Source organism: Hoplias malabaricus, chromosome 2, assembly GCF_029633855.1.
Source record: "Hoplias malabaricus isolate fHopMal1 chromosome 2, fHopMal1.hap1, whole genome shotgun sequence".
Taxonomy (NCBI): Eukaryota; Metazoa; Chordata; class Actinopteri; order Characiformes; family Erythrinidae; genus Hoplias; species Hoplias malabaricus.
The window spans coordinates 13,792,382-13,813,684 of NC_089801.1; the positions used below are offsets into that span (position 1 = coordinate 13,792,382).

General features: G+C 39.1%; 1 protein-coding gene across 1 annotated transcript; it reads right to left on the reverse strand.

Annotated features, from left to right (window-relative positions):
* Positions 1 to 1,410: 1,410 nt before the first annotated feature.
* On the reverse strand, positions 1,411 to 19,348 carry fhdc1 (FH2 domain containing 1). The gene is made up of 11 exons (XM_066659714.1): positions 18,887 to 19,348; positions 15,964 to 16,025; positions 13,262 to 13,364; positions 12,449 to 12,534; positions 11,660 to 11,760; positions 9,779 to 9,849; positions 9,401 to 9,508; positions 8,317 to 8,387; positions 7,753 to 7,870; positions 6,951 to 7,115; positions 1,411 to 6,723 (listed from the first exon to the last, which is right to left on the reverse strand). Exons 1-11 carry the CDS (start codon positions 19,346 to 19,348, stop codon positions 4,564 to 4,566), a joined length of 3,507 nt encoding a protein of 1,168 aa, XP_066515811.1. The 3' UTR covers positions 1,411 to 4,563.
* Between the last annotated feature and the right edge of the window lie 1,955 nt (positions 19,349 to 21,303).

Here is a 21,303-nt window from a genome sequence, read left to right on the forward strand (position 1 = left end):
GCTAAACAGGGCTGTTGAATCAGACCATAAACCCAGAGCTAAAGTGATATTTGCTACAATAGGTTGGATTTCAAACAGATTAGCTCTACAGGCTTGTTGACCTAACTCAGATTCAAGCAGAAAGACATTTTAATCTAAGCATCTCTAACATTTTATGTTTGTTTTAGCTCAGAATTGTTTCCCTCACCTGCAGGAGTTCACAATACTCTAATGCTTTCTAACTATAATATCTAGCAATTACATCATACAACAACTGGAAATTCCACTAAGTTGCAAATGATTGAGAGGCTAAGAACAATAGGGTTCTAGTTAGCAAAGAATATTTGGCCCATATGTGGCACATCTGCAGTTCTCTTTTGGTCCACCATTGACCTGGAATGACGGCGTTGACTCTGTGAGTCTGGATGTCTCAACTCAGCCACAGCTACACTTTAAATGAGCCACATATTGACAACACAACACGTAGTAGTCAAGCCCAGCTCATAACATTTGGATCATATTTGGCAATGTGGTAAATGAGCTGTAGGTGTCCCAAGTAAGACAAATTTGTCAACAAATGTATCTGCTATCTGGGATAGCTTTACCTATTTTGCTTTTCAGAGGTGAAGCATCTCATGAAACTTACTTGGAACTCACTCAGATACATACTTAGTGTGTGAAATATTTCAGTTCCTCACAGTGTGTTCTCAAGACACTCATAAGCAGCATTTCCTTACCTTCAACAAACATCCTCAGCAGGGCCATTTCCTTGCTTTAAACTGGTGAGTTGCCATTTGTACAATCATAAAAGAATGCTGCCATTTTTTAAACATGTCCTGAAGTGCCCATTCAAATATCTTATCTCCAGTTCACCATGTGTAATTATGAATTAAAACTAGGCTAATGCAGCTGACAAATAACATGAATTTCTTCAATAAGTAGATTTAGTGTAGAGGTGCCATGTCTATTCTTTATATCAGAGGTACTCAGATATGAATCTTAGTCATATACTTACCAAATGGCCACAGAACTAAATGTGTAGAGAGGTTAATTAAGCAAGACAAATGAACCCATATTTGTCATGCAGTTCCATTCATAAAATGAGCAGATTTCACTGTCTACATTTCAGAGCAATTTGAAGACACCCAGTTTTAGCATATGCTGTTAGCCTAGATTTGTCAATTAGTTTGGCAGCTTTTGAAGAGCCAAATTTGAAAAATTGTATGCTGTGTGATGTCATTCTTGTCATGGAATAATGTTGTACATGCTGTGACTGGACCTCAGGTAACAAAATGAGACAGTCAAAACTTTAGCTACACTAGACGGAAGGTTTTCTCACTCTGATATTTCTCATGCTCTACATTGAATACAGAAAAAGATAGCAACCATTTGCACAGGTACTGGACTCTATTGTTTTAATTGATTAGCTTATATTAATTGTAGTTACACAAATACAAGAAGGGAAATAAAATCAGACACAGCATTCAAAAAATAGAAAAGTCTAGCAAGAACAGTAAAAAGGGAAAACACAATGACGCAGATATCGTGCCAAAATATTTAACTGGACCAAAAAAAAAAAAAATAACACACAAGAGAGTCATCTGGGCCCAGCAAGGCGACCTAACTAGAGCTGGAGAAAGTATTCCATTGTGCCAGTCCTCTCCATGTTGCCATGGACGTTTATCTAAAGCATGTCAACCGAACATTGGAGCAACACACAGACATAAATACAGGAGATATTCCGACTGAGAAATTAAAAAAAACAAAACATGAGTGCCACTGAGGTACAACTGCAAAACTGGAAAAAAGCCCATGATTCACTTGAGAGAAGGAACCACTAAAATGTGAATCAGAGGTGGCGAAAGGTGATTCTAGAGGTAGAAATGAAAAAATGTTGCTAATACTAGGATGGAATATTTCTAATAAATCAAACATATTTCATTTGGAAAATGTGTAAAAGCTTTGATACTTGTCACTGGGATGTGTCTGCTGTATTTATTTATTTATATATATTTTTTTACAGGATTTATAATCTCAAATAAATTTCCAGTAAAAGGTCATTCTTTTATATTATGCACTATACGTCCAAATGTTTGTAGACCCCCTTTGCAAGAGTGAATTCTGCTGCTGTAAGTGTCCCCACTGTACACACAGATATTCAGTTTGTAATCAATAGGATAAAGGCCCACTCGACTTGGTTTGTGAAGCTGAAACATATCAATTTGTGATTTGGAACTTATCAGAAATAATCCAACCTTAATACCTGACCTCATTAAGAATTTTATAGTTAAACAGAATGTCCCAAAATCTACTATAGTGCTTCCCAGAAAATTTGAATCTGTTACTGCAGCAAAGTGTGGACAGTAGTCAAACAGCTGTCTACAAATATTTGACCATATTGTGTATGTATAATTTTATCATTGACATCTCTTTATATGATCACCGTAAAATATATAGTTGTAAGAACATCCTACAATATTAATAGTGTAGTCAACCCAAGGTGAGTTTGTTCAACCTTCCAGCACCAGGTTTTGCCACTCCTGATTTAAAATATGGCTTTGCAAATATTTTAGCAATATATTCACACAAAGAGAGAGAGAGAGAGAGAGAGAGAGAGAGAGAGAGAGAAAGAAATACAACAGTTACAGCAGCAAAACAGCCTTGTACAGCAGCTCAGACCCTGAATTAAAAGGCAAGTTCAAACAATGTTCTCAAAGCAATTCAGCAGCGGTTGGATCGGCTCGGTCCAGAAAAATAACTGAAATGATCACTGAACATTTAAACTCCTTCATTTTGATTGCATCAGCAACACTAATATGAACATGGACAACATTCAGAGGCATCTTCATCTACTTTTAGAAACATCTGAGTATTTGCCGTATTCTTTTGTCATGCACAAGAAACATCTAAAAAAATTCCATAGATTTTTCACCATTTCGGCATAATTCAATCTTCAAAATCTTTCAGGAATCAATGATGTGAAATGCTGTACTTATCTGAGGCTGACAGAATATACTTTACTATGGTGGTGCTAGGAACCAGATGTCTGACATAATTACTCTCTCTAATGCAGGGGCTCAGCGAATCCTGTCCCTCTTGTGGGTGTCAGTGTGGTCTCAGGGGGGCCGCAAATGTGGTTCTACAAACAGATACAAATGCGAACCATTGTGCAGCCCTTGGTAATTGGCAGTGGATGAAGGTGCTTGTTTGATGCAACAACCAATCTTCATTCCTCAATATTTGGACATGTTTCTCATATGGGCAGATGAACCATAGATATGTCACATCATACTTTCCTTAGTTTTTTCTGTCACATCATTTTAATTCATATAACATGAAAATGTAATTTTGTAAGTTGCTGATCAGTGTACTCACAGCTGCAGCGTACCTGCAATATCTGATTTTAACACTTCCCACAAGTTAGAGGGTGGTGAAAATTTTTCACTTGGAAAAGAGGCTGCACTGTCAAAACGTTTAAGATCCCCTGACTTATAGTCTAAGGTCAGGTCTCAAAAACTAAATAAACATTACTTTTCTTTTCCTTTATTTACGGTTTAGCATTTGCCTTTGTGGCAGATTTACTTTCAGATGTTCCTTAAAATACAGAGATTTTTCTCCACACCTCTAAAGTTAAGTCTTTAAACTAGCTGCATTTTCTTGTCAGAATCCAGGTAATTCCACATAACAAGTTTAGGCTCATCAGTCCATAAAACCTTACACATTATCTCAGATGTCAAGTTTAGGCTTTCTTCTGTTTTGTCTCTTTTTTTGTCATTAACAGCATCAAACGGCTACACATTTTACTCACATAAAGTTGAGTTGTTTGCTGACAGTGGAGGGTTATACTTATTTTAATACAGTAGCCACTATTTGATCAATCTCAACAATACATTTGTATCCCATCACTGATTGTTGTGAATAGTAAGTAAGATGACTATATTAGTATTGCAGACACTGTAACTCAGGGTTCCTATCAGCACCACTGTAAATAATTCAGGTCAGGATTCTCTTCCAATAAAACATTTGACACCACAACTGGATGATTTTGATTACATCTCAAGGATTGAATTATGCCTAAATTTTGAAAAACCTAAACCTAGAAAAAGTTAGTCTTCTTTGAGTGATATTTTTAATGAGCCTGTGAGATACTATACAATCTTCATGTACATTTTGCATGGGGTGTGAGATCTACAAAACTAGTCATCATATTTATTACATTTCTCTGGACATATGGAGATATAAGGAATCAGGCAAAAATGACAACTAAGAATTTGTGTTGAAAAAAAAAAATATTCCGATGCAAGATTGGAGTGTATGAAGATGGTACATTTGACAAATGGAAAGAAGTGTCAGAAAAGGCCATCAAAAACATCCTTATATGGATGAAGTGCTACTAATAAAATGTGTTGTCAAATGTTGACAGAAGCTAGTATCATTTCAGAAACACTAGCTCAGTACGTAGAATTTCAGCTACATGTAAAAGGCTTTAGATACATTCAAACAATACAAGAGGCTAATGTGGAGGAAACTGAAAGTTTACTGTGGAGGGATTGCACTTTCTTCCGTCCTGACCTCTTATGCGTTCTACTTCCACATGGGCTTGGGTGTCCTGCTGGAGATTGGAAAAGATTTCTCAGAGAAATTGCTACCTTTGCGTCCAATTTGTGGTGGGGGAGTGTCACTGCGCTGAGTGCTTCGACTGGGTGTTCTGACACTTTGAACCCTACGCAAAGATCCTGCTGGTTTGTCCTCACCTCGGGTTGAGTGTCCACTACATACGGATTCTGCTTTTCCAGTAGGTGGTACCTTCGGTGGACCACTTCTAGTCAAGGTAGAGCTCTTTGATGGAGTTCCTGGAGTAGGCTGTATGGGTAAGTCCTTTTTGGTTCTTGAGGTGGAAGCGACAGTGTTGCGAGCAAAGCTTGGCATGGGAAACTTTGAGGACTGGGTTGGCATTTGCAGAGTGCTCTCATCTGAAACTGCCTGAACTACAGCTTGAGCTTGGGCCAAGGCTCTCATGGTGGAGCGACACATCTTCTCCTCTGGTGGAGGTTTTGGTATGTTGCGGATCGGTTTGGCATTTGGCTTCTTGAAGGAAGGCTTGTGTGGTGTGAGGTCTCTTGCCCAGCGAGAGCCTACAGCACTTGGGGTTGTTCCTCTTGGTGCCTTAAACTGCTCTGGAGGAAGGCTTGAATGGCGAGCAGGTCTACCTTGTCTTTCGCTTCTTCTCACAGGTGTGCTCTGATCACGCAGTGGGCGCCTTGCTTCTATGATCTCATGCCCTAAAGCTTTCTCAGACCTTTTAACATTGCTGACAGATCGACTAAGTTTAGTGATAGGCACCACCTTGCGCAAGTTCTGGGTTTCAGTTGCTGTGAGTGTTCTTGCAGGTCGGCTCATGCGAGTGCCTGCAGATTTAGACAGAGGCTTGGTCTTTGACTGAACTGTTTTGGAAGCAGAGGTCTGCACAGCTTTCTCCCCCACTTTCCTTCCTTCTGCAGTATCACAGCTGTCAGTATCTGCCTCATCAGTGGTGACAGATGGAGTGACAGATTCCGAGCGCTCTTCACCTGCCCTCCTTGCAAGGGGCTCATCAGCTGATGTGGACAGAGATGGATCATTGGTGGACAAGGACTCAAAATTGGAGGAAAGGGAACTAGGATCTCTAAGATGGCTACGGAAGTTGCTGTCCTGCTGTTTTGCATCAGGTCGAGATCCTTCTTTATATATAGGGGAACTCTCTAGTTCTGAGCAGTCTAACATGACAGAGCAATCTGTTTCAGTGCAGTCAACAACGTAAGGGGTACACTTCTTGTTAGACATTGAAGGATCAAGAGGTAAAGGGGTGTCACATGTGGTTGAAGAGACAGTGCTGATGTCTTCCTCCTCTTCTCTCTGAGGAGAAGTTATTTTAATCTCATGTAATACATCTGACTGTGGAACCTCCTCAGAACTCTTACTGGACGGAGGGGTATCCAGGACAAGTGATTTAGTAAGTTCTACCTCTAGGTCTGTCACAATATCTCCCTGGTGTTCCAGAGGCATGTAACTGCTGTTGTTGTTAGGATTTGTCATCTCAAAAGGCTGAAGCCCAGGCACGAGTGTGTGTCTTTCTACACTAACATTCATTGATCCAACAGCTTGACATTGCGACTTTTGAAACACGTTCCTGTGATTTAATCGAGATGGAATTATGCCTTCAGACATGGAGGAGTAAGTATTATTGTTGTAGGCATCGTTTTCCATGGTGTAACTTGACATTGAGTATCTAGCCAAGGGACTGATTGGCTCAGTTTCTGCCTTTGGAGAAGTTGCCAGCTTCTCATGATGGAGCAGATTTTGAGCTCCCAGTTCTCGATTGTCATCCTGTGAGGAAAGCCAGGGCACTGTCTTTCTCTGGTGAAGGCGACCAGAGCGTGGAAGGCTGCTGAATTTAGTGCTGTCAGCTGTGGTAGACCCAGAAAACAGCTCCAGGTAGCCACGGAGGTTGCGATCAGTGATTGCATTGCGATAACGGCGGGCACTTGCAGAGCGTTCCAGGGGGCTTTGAGGTCGGGGCTGCAGTAAGAAGTCCAGAAGACCATCTTTGGTGAGGATGTCCACATCATTCTCGCTGCTGCTGCGACCAAAACCTCCACTGCTGCCTTGCCCCCCATTGGTGGCAGCCCAGGCAAAACGTCTTTCTTCCAATTCACGTAGGCGCCGCTGCCTGGCAGCCTCCTTCAAATCTCTATCCAGATTATCCTAACAGAAGGACAGAGAGGATAAAGACAAAGTAATTCAGTTTAAGAGCATGGCATTCACTTCATGCAGAACTTTTATTCTGCAGATGGCTAAATATATTTAAAAATGAGGAACAATGCCTGTCACTAATTTAGATTGAGCACAAGGTCAAAAATACCAAAGCAAATCAGTGAAACGTAAAGAAGATCTGAATTGCAATGAGGATTATTGCCAGGTTTTCTTGGTACCTTCACGGCTTTCTTGAATTTGAGACAGAAGTCCTGGAAGATCCTGAAGCACTCGTCGAGTTTAAAAGTTTCTTTATCTTCACAGAAGAAATCTATTAGGGCATTGCCCTCCTTGCGCAGGTCCAGCCTGCGTCGTTTCAGGTCCTGTAGAGTCTGTGTGGAACTCTGAAAGACAGAGAGGAATAGTCTGACATATGTTAATAAATACTATTCTGTAATGATTCAGTTTGGCATATGATTACTTTTAGTTAATTCCTAATGCTGTACCACTTTCTTAGTCATTTTAGAGCCTTGAACAGCCTGCTAATTATTTTGTACACATCTAATTATTCTTCTTTGTTATGTAGAGCTGACGTCTTATTAATTATCTGCAATCTGTTAATTGGCACAGGCCTGACACAATAGCCATTTTTTTTATCAATATATGGTAGACCAGAGAAACCCAGAGAATGGAATAGATACAATGGAGTGGTGCACAATTGGTGATGTTCATTTGTAAACAAACCCACCAGTAAATACAAAGGTAAAACATAGATCACCAAAAATTATCGAGGTAATATCCATATATTGTACAATAATTCAGTAAATATACATACTGTGACAGCCCTACACAGCATTAACATTCTAATCACTACAAGCCCCCAATATTTATTTAATATGAATGACTCAATGAGTTTTCTTGTAGACAAATACAGTCTAACACAAGGATTACTGTTTTAAATGTTATATATGTTTAAATAATATTGATAATTCCTTTTGTTGTTCACTGTTGAAAGGTTATAGTATTTGACAGGAAGCTGACCTGTAGAAATGGATCCAGCTGCACACGCAGATGCGCATCACTCTGAATCTTCTCCTCTAGAGACCGTGTTCTCACATAAAGAGAGGAGAACTCAGCCTCAATGTTTTCCACTGAGATCCTATAGGAATAAGATTGTAAAAAGGAAAGAAAGAAAGAAAAAAAGAATATATGAAGAACAGAGGGAGGGAGAGGGAGAGGACAAAGAGAAAAGAGAGTGTTTTGAACAAACAGTATGAAGAGAGAGTGTACATTGGGGAATCTCGAAACACTGTTAGTTCTCCTGTTGAAAGCTGAACAACATGACAATGCAGTAAAGGTCAAGCACAGAAAGCTGTGATATAGAGAGGACTTTATGGTGTGAGGTTACAGTGACGCTGCTTTCCACTGAAAGACTTGAAAGGGAACTAAACTGAATTATAACAAAGTGGCTGCATTGTGGACACAGACGATCATTTGCTCTAACTGTGCATTTCGCATGACATGTGAGTCAAATCCACTAGCATCACAGCTATACAAGTAATGTATACATTTATAAGTTTTAAGTGTGATGTCATTATGCGTTACCTGGCAGCACTCTGCACATGCGTTAGTTTCTCAGGAAACTTCAGAAGATTCTCATCCTTCTTTTGTGCTTCCTGCAATTCAGTTAAGAATTAACAAGATTCGTCAGGTGTATTTAATTGATATTATGTCACATACAATCATACTTCTACTGTGAACTCTAGCTACCCACCATTACAAAGTGACCAGTCTAGGCAAATTTAATTTTGGACAGCAATATTCCCTATTCTAATGGCTTTGTACTGCAATGATCCAATATGGAAGTGAGCTTTTTAAAGCTAAAATGAGTAAGCATAAATTTAGTAGGGTCCACCATCTCTGCTGGAGATACTTGGCAAGTCCAAGCATGGGCTCTGTTGCTGGACAGCCCAAAAGATTAAGAATTTAAATGTAGAGGGTAAATACATCCACTGATAAAAAATAATGCAAAAAAGGAGTTGTTATAACTAAATGAAATGTTGATTTATGTAAGTGATTACAGTGTAGAAAGCACATGTTTATTGGGGAAAACTGTTTAACTGAAAGGAGGCTATAGTCCCCTGTGGGGCCTGTTAATGTAAATTCAAACATGAACAAATCACCAAAAATTAATTGCCTTAGGAATGAGAATGGAACTTTATTCTGCAGATTGTCTCGCTAGCTGCAAACACACATTGGCTCACTCATTGGCATTCCAACTAATTTCATAAATGCTTGATTGGTGATAAATCTGGTGACCAAGTAGGCCAAGAAAGTGTGGTAGTCTGAAATTCCTTGTTATAGATGCATTAGCATTATCCTGATTAAAAAAAAAAGCCAGTTGAAGGCTACGCTTATGGCTGCAGGATGTCTTGCACATATCACTGAACTGAAATGTGTTCCTCGTATCAGTACTAGAGATGACTGACTCTCATCTTCAGCGGCTCCCCAGATCATCCCAGCAGTTGGGGAAGTGTGTCACTTCACACTTAAGAATTACATACAGATTGTAAGTAGCTATACTAGCTATGCTACTAGCTAGCTATTTCACAGATTATACAGATATAGAGCTTAAACAAAACCACAATGTAAATCCATGTCCAGTGCAAATAGCAAAATATGAACTCACCAGTGCCACAAAGTGGAGCAGATTCATTCCAGGTTTGTTGGCCTTGGTGTCGGCTAGAGAGAGCAGTGAGGATAGTTTGAAGCCCACTGCATTCCCAGCATAACCGCCCTGCAGAAATCGCACATCTGTCAGCGTCTCACCACTGCTTTAAAAGCCATTAACTCTCCTTAGCCATTAAAGCTGTCTGGTGCCACAGAGATGGATTAGGAGCAGAGGAATGAGGAATAGTGCAGGGAATGGAAAGATGGGCTGAGTGGAAAGGGAAGTTATGGAAGAGAAAAGAAAGAGTGAAATGAGAAGCAAAAATAAACAAACAGAGCAGGAAAGAGAGAAATGAGAGAGTAAATGAAGAATAAGTGTGAGAGAGAAGGCTCTTACAGCGTTCATGATGTTTCCAGCTTGGAGCACCAAGTGAAGTATGGCATGGAGCTCTTCACACGTCATTAGCTCTGTCAGAATGTCAATAGAAAACCAATCAGTAAAGAGAATCTGTCCTGTTATACAACACTGTGACCACTTTGAATCTTTATGCTACTATTAGGGACTGGAAGGATTAATCCACAAGTCAACCATCAAATGGTCAGTGTTTAATTTAACTTAAATAATACTGTTATTAAAGTTTTAATGTATTTTTCTGAAAATACAACATTGGTAATTAATTCAGACTAACTGAATGAACAGTGTCTAAATCTGGTCAGTCCTGCATGGCCTTTATTTAGCCCAAAAATAGATTTTGAATTTGGTCCAAATTTAAGACAGACATCTTTTTTTTTTCCATTTTCCAAAATTCACTAAATTTCAGAAGTAGAGGGATGACTATTTTTGTAAATGTGTTTTAACATTTAATTGTCAACAAAATATAAACATTTAGATGGCTGAGACCACTGGGCAAATAGTCTTTTAAACAAATTTTTGCTGGGGGAGTAAATATGGTTCAATTAATTGTAAAACCACTGTTGAGGCCATTTTAGAAAGAATGTCATTATTACATTACATTACATTACAAAATATACCAACTACACCAAATAGCTGAAAAATACAAATAATAAATTTGTTAATCATGTGTTCACATCAACCGCGACCCTGAAATGGAGAAGCGGAGAAGAAAATGATGATGATGATGATGTGTTCACATCATACTGAATATTGCAGTACAGAACAGGAAGTCTAGGGGGCAATGTGTCTCCCTTGTGTTTCCTCATAACAAGATGGCTTACGAACACAACTTCCACTTTGATTACAAGCCACAGCACACAATATCACACACAGATCAGTGCAAAAATCTTTAACTGAATCATTTTCAGATGAATAGCACTTTGGTTTTAGTTATATTCTAAAGCCATGGTGTTGAGCTGATTGTTGAGAAAAATATAAGAAGCCGAACTGGATTTGTAAAATAAACTTGATGTAACAGTATCACTCCTCAGAAGCTAAAAGTAATGTTAAAGTGATGTTTTAATTTGGTAGCATATTGGAAGGTCATGAGGCATGGATTTCTGAGACAAGGCTATACAGCTCAGCATAGTGCTAAAGGGATTGACTCAGCAAAATACTGAGCCTTGCGGAAAATTCACCATGTTATTTATTGGGCCACTCGTTAAGCCTCAAATTCGCTGAGACTGGAGGGATGATGTATCACAGTGTGCAAGTTTATATGTGGAAAGTAAATTCACAGTCCTTCTGCATTTGTCTGTCAGAAACCATTTTGAAAAGCATCCAAAAATATTGTGCTGTGTATCATTTTGTCGGCTTTCTGTACTGCCAGCCAATTTCATATAATTTGGGAATAAAAAAATGAATCTAAATGCTCTTAGTAACACACAGATTTAGAAATACACAAGACGGGGCAAAATTCAAATACCATCCTTCATTTATTCATAAACAGCTTTTGCTGATTAGCTTTATTCTTCTTATTTTAACTAATTTTCATTAGAACAAAAATGATTTGCAATTCATTCATTCATTGTTTGTAACCGCTTATCTAGTTCAGGGTCGTGGTGGGTCCATGTTTAATCTGTGTTATTGTAGTCAATATTTCTTCAATGATTTTCAAGTTGGATCAAACAATATTGGTGCAGCAAAGAGGTGCTTGCCTCCTTTCATCTCCATTCACTCACACCTCCTGGACTGTAATATATCCAGAAGTCTTTCCATTCCCTCTGAGATGTCACTGGTACATGCACTACTGGAGTGTATCCTGTTACACTTTTAGATGTGGGTCAGCTGAGTGTGTGTGTGTGTATGTTCAGTTCTCCTCACCATCAGTAGCCAAACGTACGATGTTAATTTCTCGACTCATCACTGCACATGATGGGGCAAACTCTTCCTGTAGCACCATGGCCTCAATCCTCACCTCAAAACTGTAATGGACACATGTTAGCAAACAATTACATACAATGTGTTTGATATAAATTACTCCCCCTTGTGGAGCAGTTCGCAAATATGAGTATGAGTGAGTAAGTAACAAGCCAGTTCTATGAGGATAAAACTCTTGCATCTGATAAAAATGACAAATGAGGACATATTTATATACATTCCATCCGTAACATCTTTTAAAATGATTAGTTCTTAATCACCTCACATGGCTTTGCACTGGCACTGAGCAACAAGCAAGTGTGAGGCTGTTCCCAAGCAAAAATTGTGTGTACATTATTCAACACACTGTGGGTGTTGGGTGTACCTAAAAGTAGTTTAGTGATAAGAAAGTGTGTCTGGACAGGTGTGTCTACTGCCGAATTAATTATTAAATAAAATATGGGCCCTATTGTCATCTCCTAAAACTTCTTGAAGCACAAGCTGAACTTCAGATGGAAGGTTTTGCAGAAACGACTGTTTCTGAATATTTTAAAATTGTGCACTGTGTTTTATTCAGAGGTGGCAATAGTAAAAATAATAACCAAAATCCTCTCCATGATTTTATTCTGCTCCTCTAATAATCTGAAACAAGCCTCAGAAATGTCAGGGCAGTTGAAATGTACTCTGAGAAGGATTTCTTGCTCCCTGAGTTTGTTCCATTTGAATTTACCGTGCTAACTGAATCAAACTTACCGTGGTACCTGGATCAGCAGGAACATGAAAGAATCTACCAGGGTCAGCTTTGAAGGGTCTCCTTTATATTCCCTCAGTTTCTTAATCTATGGTTTAATTGAGAAAAGGAAACAAATCATAAACTCATTTATACTTTAAAAAGAACACACCTGCAGTGAATATTTACTTGTAGGTCTCTTGCAACTTTCAATTTGCACGAAAAAATTTCAGACTATGAACTTTGTGGTCCATAACACATCTCTAAGCAGATCACAGTCAGGGGAAAAAGTTTTCAGAAAAGTTTGTCTTTATTATTTAGTAAATTTCAAGTTCTACATTTATTTAAATGCACCCAAATAAGACAAACAAATTATTTTAATATTTCTAATATCCTAAAAATTTGTCCTATTCATGTCTCTCTAGTGAAGGTAGAAGAGAAACAGCCCATATCACAATGCTCACTCCATCATACTTCACTGTGGGTGAGTTCATGTATCATAATGCATCTCTATGACGCTGAATTAGTTTCAAAAATGTTTGAATACATGTTTTAATTCTATGAAAAGTATACCATATTGTGATTATATTGTGAAATATATACCTTTTGCAACATATTTAGCATATTTCTGACATTTGTTGTATGACATAAATGCACTGATCTGAACTCACAGAAATCATCTGTTTAGTCGGGAATTTCAAGGTAGCACATAATGATTCATTAGTGGCTTATTTGTATATGAATACATTATTGTGCTAATATAATGAATAAAATTGATATATAATCCAGCTCTATGGCACATCTATATACTGTACAAGATTTGGAGGTCGTCTCACCTCTTCTGCTTCTGGCAGCAATTTCAGCAGCTCTTTAAGTTGTTCTGCTCCATACTGTTTACTGCTGCCAAGCCGTATATCTTCCACTATGGTGTCATTAGACCTGAGGACAGAGTTCTGTTTGGTAATTTGCAGAAAATTTTTTTTTAAGCTAAAGCAATACAGGTAATCAACCTTGAGACACACAGTAATGAGCGAAGCTAGTATGTGCTAAAGGGTGCACAAAATGAATGTTTATCTAATAGTTAATGGTTCAATGCACATCTTTTGGTTGAATAAAATTTAAGTAACTAATTAAAACCTACATAGCGTACAATGTGATCACTTCATAAAATACATTTTTAACCATATGTATCCGGATATTTTTAAGAGATTTTCCTCCCTCCGTTTTTTTTAAATGATCCCTGTTGAGACAAATACGAAAACAGTCCAGTAGGAGGCCATAGTATCTCTTAAAGAGAGATATCAAAACACCATGAAGCATAAGAAAAACACAGAGGTTTAGTCCCAAATTACGCTATACTCCCTACTACAAAGGTCACGAAATTACTGAATTTAGATCTTAACAGGAGGGCGGCACACATTGGTAGGTGGATTGGCGACTCAAAGTGTCCTTAGGTGTGAGTGAATGTGTGTGTTGCCCTGTGAAGGACTGGCGCCCCCTCCAGGGTGTATTCCTGCTTTGCGCCCCACCGAGACCCTGAACTGGATAAGCGGTTACAGATAATGAATGAATGAATAGATCTTAATAGTGCATTATATATTTCTAATACAACATCATTTATGTTTATTCATATGTGGGAATCAAGTGCTATCTGAATATACACATTGAAGTTTAATGATATAACTCACTATATAGGGCGTGAGGAATTTCACTCAGAGACAGGCAAGTGAAACGCCAGAGTTTCTGAACAGCTGTGTTTTCCCCATCCACATGAGAACAGTGACAATGGAAGTTGTGTGGATGTTAGGCCACAAAGCAGATAAAAAAACTTGGTTTAAAAAAATATCTGGATCTAAATGAATTTACTTGACACGTCATAAAAAAGAAAAAAGATTTCTTGGAATATACCATGGGGCGGCATGGTGGCGCAGCAGGTAGTGTCACACAGCTCCAGGGACCTGGAGGTTGTGGGTTCGATTCCCGCTCCGGGTGACTGTCTGTGAGGAGTTGGTGTGTTCTCCCAGTGTCCGCGTGGGTTTCCTCCGGGTGCTCCGGTTTCCTCCCACAGTCCAAAAACACATGTTGCAGGTGGATTGGCGACTCGAAAGTGTCCGTAGGTGTGAGTGTGTGAGTGAATGTGTGTGTGTCTGTGTTGCCCTGTGAAGGACTGCCGTCCCCTCCAGGGTGTATTCCCGCCTTGCGCCCGATGATTCCAGGTAGGCCCTAAATTGGATAAGCAGTTACAGATAATGGATGGATGGATGGAATATACCATGTTAGCTATCTGGCTAATATAGACATGGCAGCTGTTTGTGCTAGCATTATATTTATAGCTTGCTATAATATGAGCTTAAATTTCTCCATTCATCACATTAAAATAGAACAGAAATTAAAATACAGACCTAATAAGAGACTGTAAGGGATTCATATATTGTAGGTGAATAAATTATAGGAACTTATCATGGGTAAAATACCCCCTATGAATTTTATCCCTATTAACGTCTAGATTAATGCGTTGTAAGGAAATTCCATTTCACACACCTCCTAAAGCCTGCTTAAAATCTGCCCCCTCGTATCATAGGATTGTGTAAAAGGCTTGTATTAATTGCAGTGCAACACTACTACATAATTAGAGGGGCTTAACTATTTAGCCTTAACCTTTAATGACAGAGCAACGAGTTATTGACAGAGGACTGTAATGAGAAGTAAATAAGTCAGCTAATGTGCCAGATGGGCTATTGGAGTGGTATAAAAAAAATACTTGAATGAGTGGACATGAAAATTCAGTGCATAAAAATGCAAATATGTGATAATATCTTCAACACTGTTCGGAATTACCTGCCTGTGCGGGGGTGGCTTTACTCAATATGTTATTTGCATTTACAGCTGCTTGATTCTTACATTAAACTATATTATCATTGTCTTATCTAACATAAATCTTCCTGAAAATCATGGGAAATTTGTTTGAAAATCAGACACAAAGCTAGTCTGTGACACCAAATAACCAATCAAAACATAGATAATATTAGGGTAAAAAACAGCACGAGACCAGCATAAACTAACATGAACCACCTGTGTAAGCCGATTTCTCCAAGTTCATTCTGATCTTGTTCTGGTTTGTCACAGCATACAAGTTAAAAATATGCATTGTTCAAAACAGCATATGCTGGAAATAGCATTCATTTAACCAAAAACTCATGAATAGCTTGCCATTAAAAAGCTGTACTTGAACAAGACGGAGTCCTAGTAACAGTAGTTTTTTGTCAACCGTGATTTTTGTAAGGGTTAACTTGTTATTACACAACTCTCACACCAGAAATTTTAAATAACATTTTTGCCAACCTAATTCTCAGTTTTTCCCCCCAAATTACTAAATTCAGAAGCTATGTTTTATAAAAGTATTCTGTTTTTAAATTCGGATGAAGTCTGGAGTTTAACTGAATTTATATGTACAGTTTAATATTATGTACAGTTTCCTACATTGTTTCTTGACTCTCTCTCCCTCTCTCTCTCTCTCTCTCTCTCTCTAGTTACTTACTTCTTAAACTGTTTGAGAAAAATCCCCACGTTCATCCCTCTCTTAGAATCCAAGATGCTGATCTGAAAAGAGAGAATAATTTAGTTAAATTACAAAGTCTACATTTTACATTCTCATTAGTGAAGGGTAAGATTAGGTTTTCAGGATTTGATTTAGAAATTTTATATTATATAAATATCTGAATAGTCAATATTCTGTAAAAAGGAGATATAGCCCCATTACAATATTTCTGACAAAAAATTACTTTTAATCATACATATACATCCCAAGTACCCTAATCTGTATACTACACAGCCAGTTAAATATCACTTTTCATTTATCACTGCTAGGGGACGCTGTCAAAGTGTTATCGACACATGGGTTAAAACAGTGAAAGATCAAGTGATGACTCAACTCCCTCTCTGACATAGAAAATCATTATCAGACATGAGGCTGGGTTTGGCCTCTGCTGACACACACACACCTGAATGACTCAGGACTATGTGAGCTGCACTGCTGACATAACCAGCGTCTCACATGACCTGGTGTGGCGGCGTGTGGAATTGCAGCTGTGTCCACACGTGTGCTCACGTGAACAATAGCACTAGAACTTAGATCTGAGCAATACACTCAGTCCCATGTGATCTCTAAGCTAAATAAACCTGTGGGTGCTATAACAACCACAGAAACCATGACAGGCAAAAACACAACAGGTCGCCCCAGAGCTGGCTGATGAGTGTGTGTTTGGATAAACACACAGATATATGTGCATACGTCAAATCTGTGGCTCTGGGATAAGTCTGTTTATCTGTGATGAATACAGCACCAGGCAAAAGATCTGAGAGATCTGTTTCATTTAAAAGATTTGTTCAAATTAATTAATTTTCAGAAATTTCAACGTAATCTGCAGTTATGTTTTTTGAAGTTCAGGCTCATAAGCCTGTTGCATTTATTGCTTCTCACAGTCAGAGTAACCAAACACCTTTTTACTGTAGTAATGATAGTAATACGTCTAAATGGTTAAAAATATCTTCATTCAAACTATGCATTTGTTCAATAATGGACAGAAATGTATCACATATAAGCAATTCTATAACATTTTTCAACATATAAAATTAATGTATATTTGGTTGTATATGATTTCTCATATAAATTTTGGCCACTCAACAAAATGCAAGCTGCAGCTTTGTGCGGGTCTGGTGCAGAGAGGAATGTTTGTTTTAGAGAAGTGGGTTTAGCCCCTCCATTTTCACCCCTCACTGATCACTAGCAGCTCAACCGGAGTCACATGTAAGACCAAAAAATTAATACATGTCAGCTACATAATGTGACGTGAATTAATCTTGAATAATTGCTAAAATCATGTGTGCTAAGTTGCATATCTGTAAGTAACACCTTAAACAACAAGTGAGATCATTGAAATGGCAAAGGTTGTAGAGATATGAAAGCGGTGTAGGAAATGGCTTATAAATAGTTAAGTAAATAATTGAAGTAGGAAAAAGGTCTATACACACACACACACACACACACACACACACAGATATATATATATATATATATATATATATATATATATATATATTGGCAGGACTCACTACTCCCTATAACTACCACAATTACCTCTATGATTTTAAACTGTGGGGAAAGTGCCTACTGTCTTGAATATATCTGAGCCAGCAGACATAATGTTGGTTATTAAATGTATATTAAAGGATTCCTGATATCACCACAAAAAATAAAGGAAAGCAACACTAATATTTCTGAGCGCACCCCAAATCTGTTGAAGCAGAATAACTGCAATGTCTCAGAAATAACACTAACAGACCTGCTACATTTCTCTGGAGTGCCAAAGTCTCTTTGGAATACTTCCGCTAAGAATCGGTGTCAAAATGTTCCCATCATGGACAAGTAATCTCGAACTCAGACTTGAAAAGTTTAAGAAATGTGTTATTTGGGTCTACAGCTTGATATAGAAATAAATAAATGAATATTTAGAGAGAAAGTACCTCATTTTTGATTGGACCACCAAATAACAAATTTATTTTAAAACCAAATCTAAATTACATTAGATTTATGCTAAACATGAAGGACTTAGCTCACCTATAAAAGAAAAATTTCAATCTAAGAAATACCTCTAATCTGGAAATACCTCATACATGCATCTGTACACATGACACATCTGGACTAATACATAGTCTGTGTTTTTAGTATATATTACAGTCCTTATCCTAATAAAGTATCTGCCAGGAATTGACACATCTTTTTTGGTCTATTTTTGCTGTCCCCAAAGTGGCAATTTTGCTTGTGGAAATTGATTTGGAAGCTTTCAGCTAATAAAATCCATCCATTATCTGTAACCGCTTATCCAATTTTAGGGTCGCGGGGGGTCCAGAGCCTACCTGGAATCATCGGGCGGAAGGCGGGAATACACCCTGGAGGGGACGCCAGTCCTTCACAGGGCAACACAGACACACACACACATTCACTCACACACTCACACCTACGGACACTTTCGAGTCGCCAATCCACCTGCAACGTGTGTTTTTGGACTGTGGGAGGAAACCGGAGCACCCGGAGGAAACCCACGCGGACACGGGGAGAACACACCAACTCCTCACAGACAGTCACCCGGAGCTGGAATCGAACCCACAACCTCCAGGCCCCTGGAGCTGTGTGACTGCGACACTACCTGCTGCGCCACCGTGCCGCCGCGCTAATAAAATCAAATCAAGTATTCTGCTAACTACATATTTGTTGGCTCACGTCAGTGTGAAAGGCTGAGACTCTGTGTAGAGCTGCTATCAAGAAATGAGGGTATGACTACAATTCACACTCTGTACAAAGACAACCATTGCAGGAGAAAAATGACCACACAACTGCCGTTGTCTTGCTACTATATGACTGCCATATATCTTTTAATTAAGTCACTCCCGGATGGACTCACCTCATCTTTGCTCTCATTGAAGTTGCTCCTAGATCTCCCGGACCTGGGAATACCACTGGGCACTTGGGTTCGCTGTTCCTCCTGCTGGCCAAACAGCTCTTCCACAGTCCTCACATCAATCTGGTACTGCTGCTGCCTGACCGCCATTGTCCATATGTTGGGCTTGCCACGGACCTTCTCCTCTGGAATGGGCTTCCAGTAGAAGCTACGGACCCTCCGCTTCTTCCGTGAGGCATGAGGTTGTCCTGCCTCGCCCATGGCTTCGGGAGGTGGTGGTGGTGGCGGTGGGGGAGGTGGAGGGGCAGGTGGAGGTCCAAGGACAGAGTCTGGGTCTGAGCCCTGGGCATAATCTGGGTTTCGATCTTGGTCAGAGCATCTAAGAGGATCAACGAGCGGTGGGGGGTTGGGCAAAGAAGTGGGACCCTCACTTGTTGGGTCCATGGCAGTTGCCCCACTGGCCATGGTGGGCATCACAGAGGCCACTGAGTGTGGCAGGTGTGCAGCTGGTCCTTGGCCAGGTTTTACGGTGGTTTAACTAAATAGTTAGTTAACTAACCGAGGGTGGCATAGCGGTTCACCTACACCAGGTCTTTATTAAGGATTAAGACATGATTATTTGAAAATGCGGATACCCTAAGAGTAGCAAAAGCAGCAGTTAGCACCAACGCAAAGCTATAAATGTTAATGTTTCAACAAAAAGATGGTCAGCAGGTCTCCTAGTGGTGGTATCTTAAATCATATACATGCTATACAATATATATTCAACAGTCTGTCCCTGGTCCGGTATAGAAGTCGCTGCATGTTCTTCACGTTAAAAATATACAGCAATAAATTACCCTGCATGTGTTCTTACTCTGAGTTTACATGGACAGACCCAGCCATGTCCGAAAACTTGGGCACATGAATTATGTAACTGTGCCCTTGTCAACCGGCTCAGGAATCAGCGACAGATATTCCACAGTCTCCTCACACCCCAGTCCGTCTGTCACCACTTCTGCTGTCTTGCCCCATAGAACCCTGCTGCCTCTTCCCGGCTTCTACCCACCATGGAGAGGTCAAAGGCCAGCGCTCAGGAGCTGCAGGAGGGACAAGAGCATAGACAGAAAACCAAATTATTTCAGGGCAATCATGCAAGGAAATTAGGAGAAAGAAAGAAGGAAAGGGACATCAAATGTGGCCTGGCTGTGCAGTCAAGGAAAAAGGCCACAGTAGGAGAAAGTCCAAGCGCTATTGTTAAGCTGAAGTCATTAAAGTTAATCTGCAATAAGTGAAAAAATTCCACTGACAGATGCGTCAGATCCCCACACATCAAAGTTTACACGAAATGAACCCCCAGAGATTTCCGCTTTCACACCACCAAAATTTGACGTCAGATATTATCAGTAATTTCCATTACAGAATAATTAATACCACATTACGTAACCTCTTGATAAGTCCTGTCAAACGGCCATAGACAGCATAATAGAACAGCAATTTGTCACTGAGCTCGAGTACATTTATCTAACATATATTTTCCTAATAATCCAGCCTTGTCATTTAGTCTCATCCAGCAGTTGAGGAGATGTATTTGTAATGTGTACAAATAGGATTAAAAGTTTTTTTGTGTAAGATATAATTTTAATTCAAATTTCAAACATTCTCCCACTTTTGTCATTCTATGTTAACTGTTTGAAAATAAGAAGAGAAGCTGTTTCTGTACATACACAATCACAAACACACAAACATTCCATGTGTATTACATGATGACATCATTTAGGTATTTTGCTTATGGGTCATTCACAGCCAAATTTGAATATGCAAATGTGTCACTAAGCATCAACACCAGGCTCTGGCAGCGTTGTCAGGGCGACATCACACCAGCCAATCATGATCTCTGAGAGCCCCACTGAAGACAGTATGAACAAATGTGATTACACAAAAATACAATGGTCCATACAGTGGCCAGTGTGTCTTCTCTGTACTGTATGTCATTTATTCCTAGTAAAAATTAAAGGCTTTCTTATCTTAAAATGTCTTTGAAAAATTATAATCTATATTCAACATGACTTCTAAACTGTGGGGTAGATATACTGTGTTATTTCTCCCTTTGCTGCAGTAACATATTAATGAAAATGTCAGAGTTTACAGCTGGTGATATTTGATGATTAGTTCTGGAAAACAAACCTAACTCAGTGGTACAGGATTAAGTTTCATCCCTCCAGATAATGTAGTTGCACTGCACCATAGGCCAAAGCAGCTGGGGGCTTTATACATTGCATTCAGTATGTGTATTCAGTGGAGATCATATAAACTTATTACTCAACTGAATGTGAGTGAAAAAGGGGTTCACCTTAAAAGTACCCATACTCACTTTCTTTAAGGGGGTCAGTAGCACAAAAAAACAGCTAAAAGATCTAAAACTGCTGAGTCATTAAGCC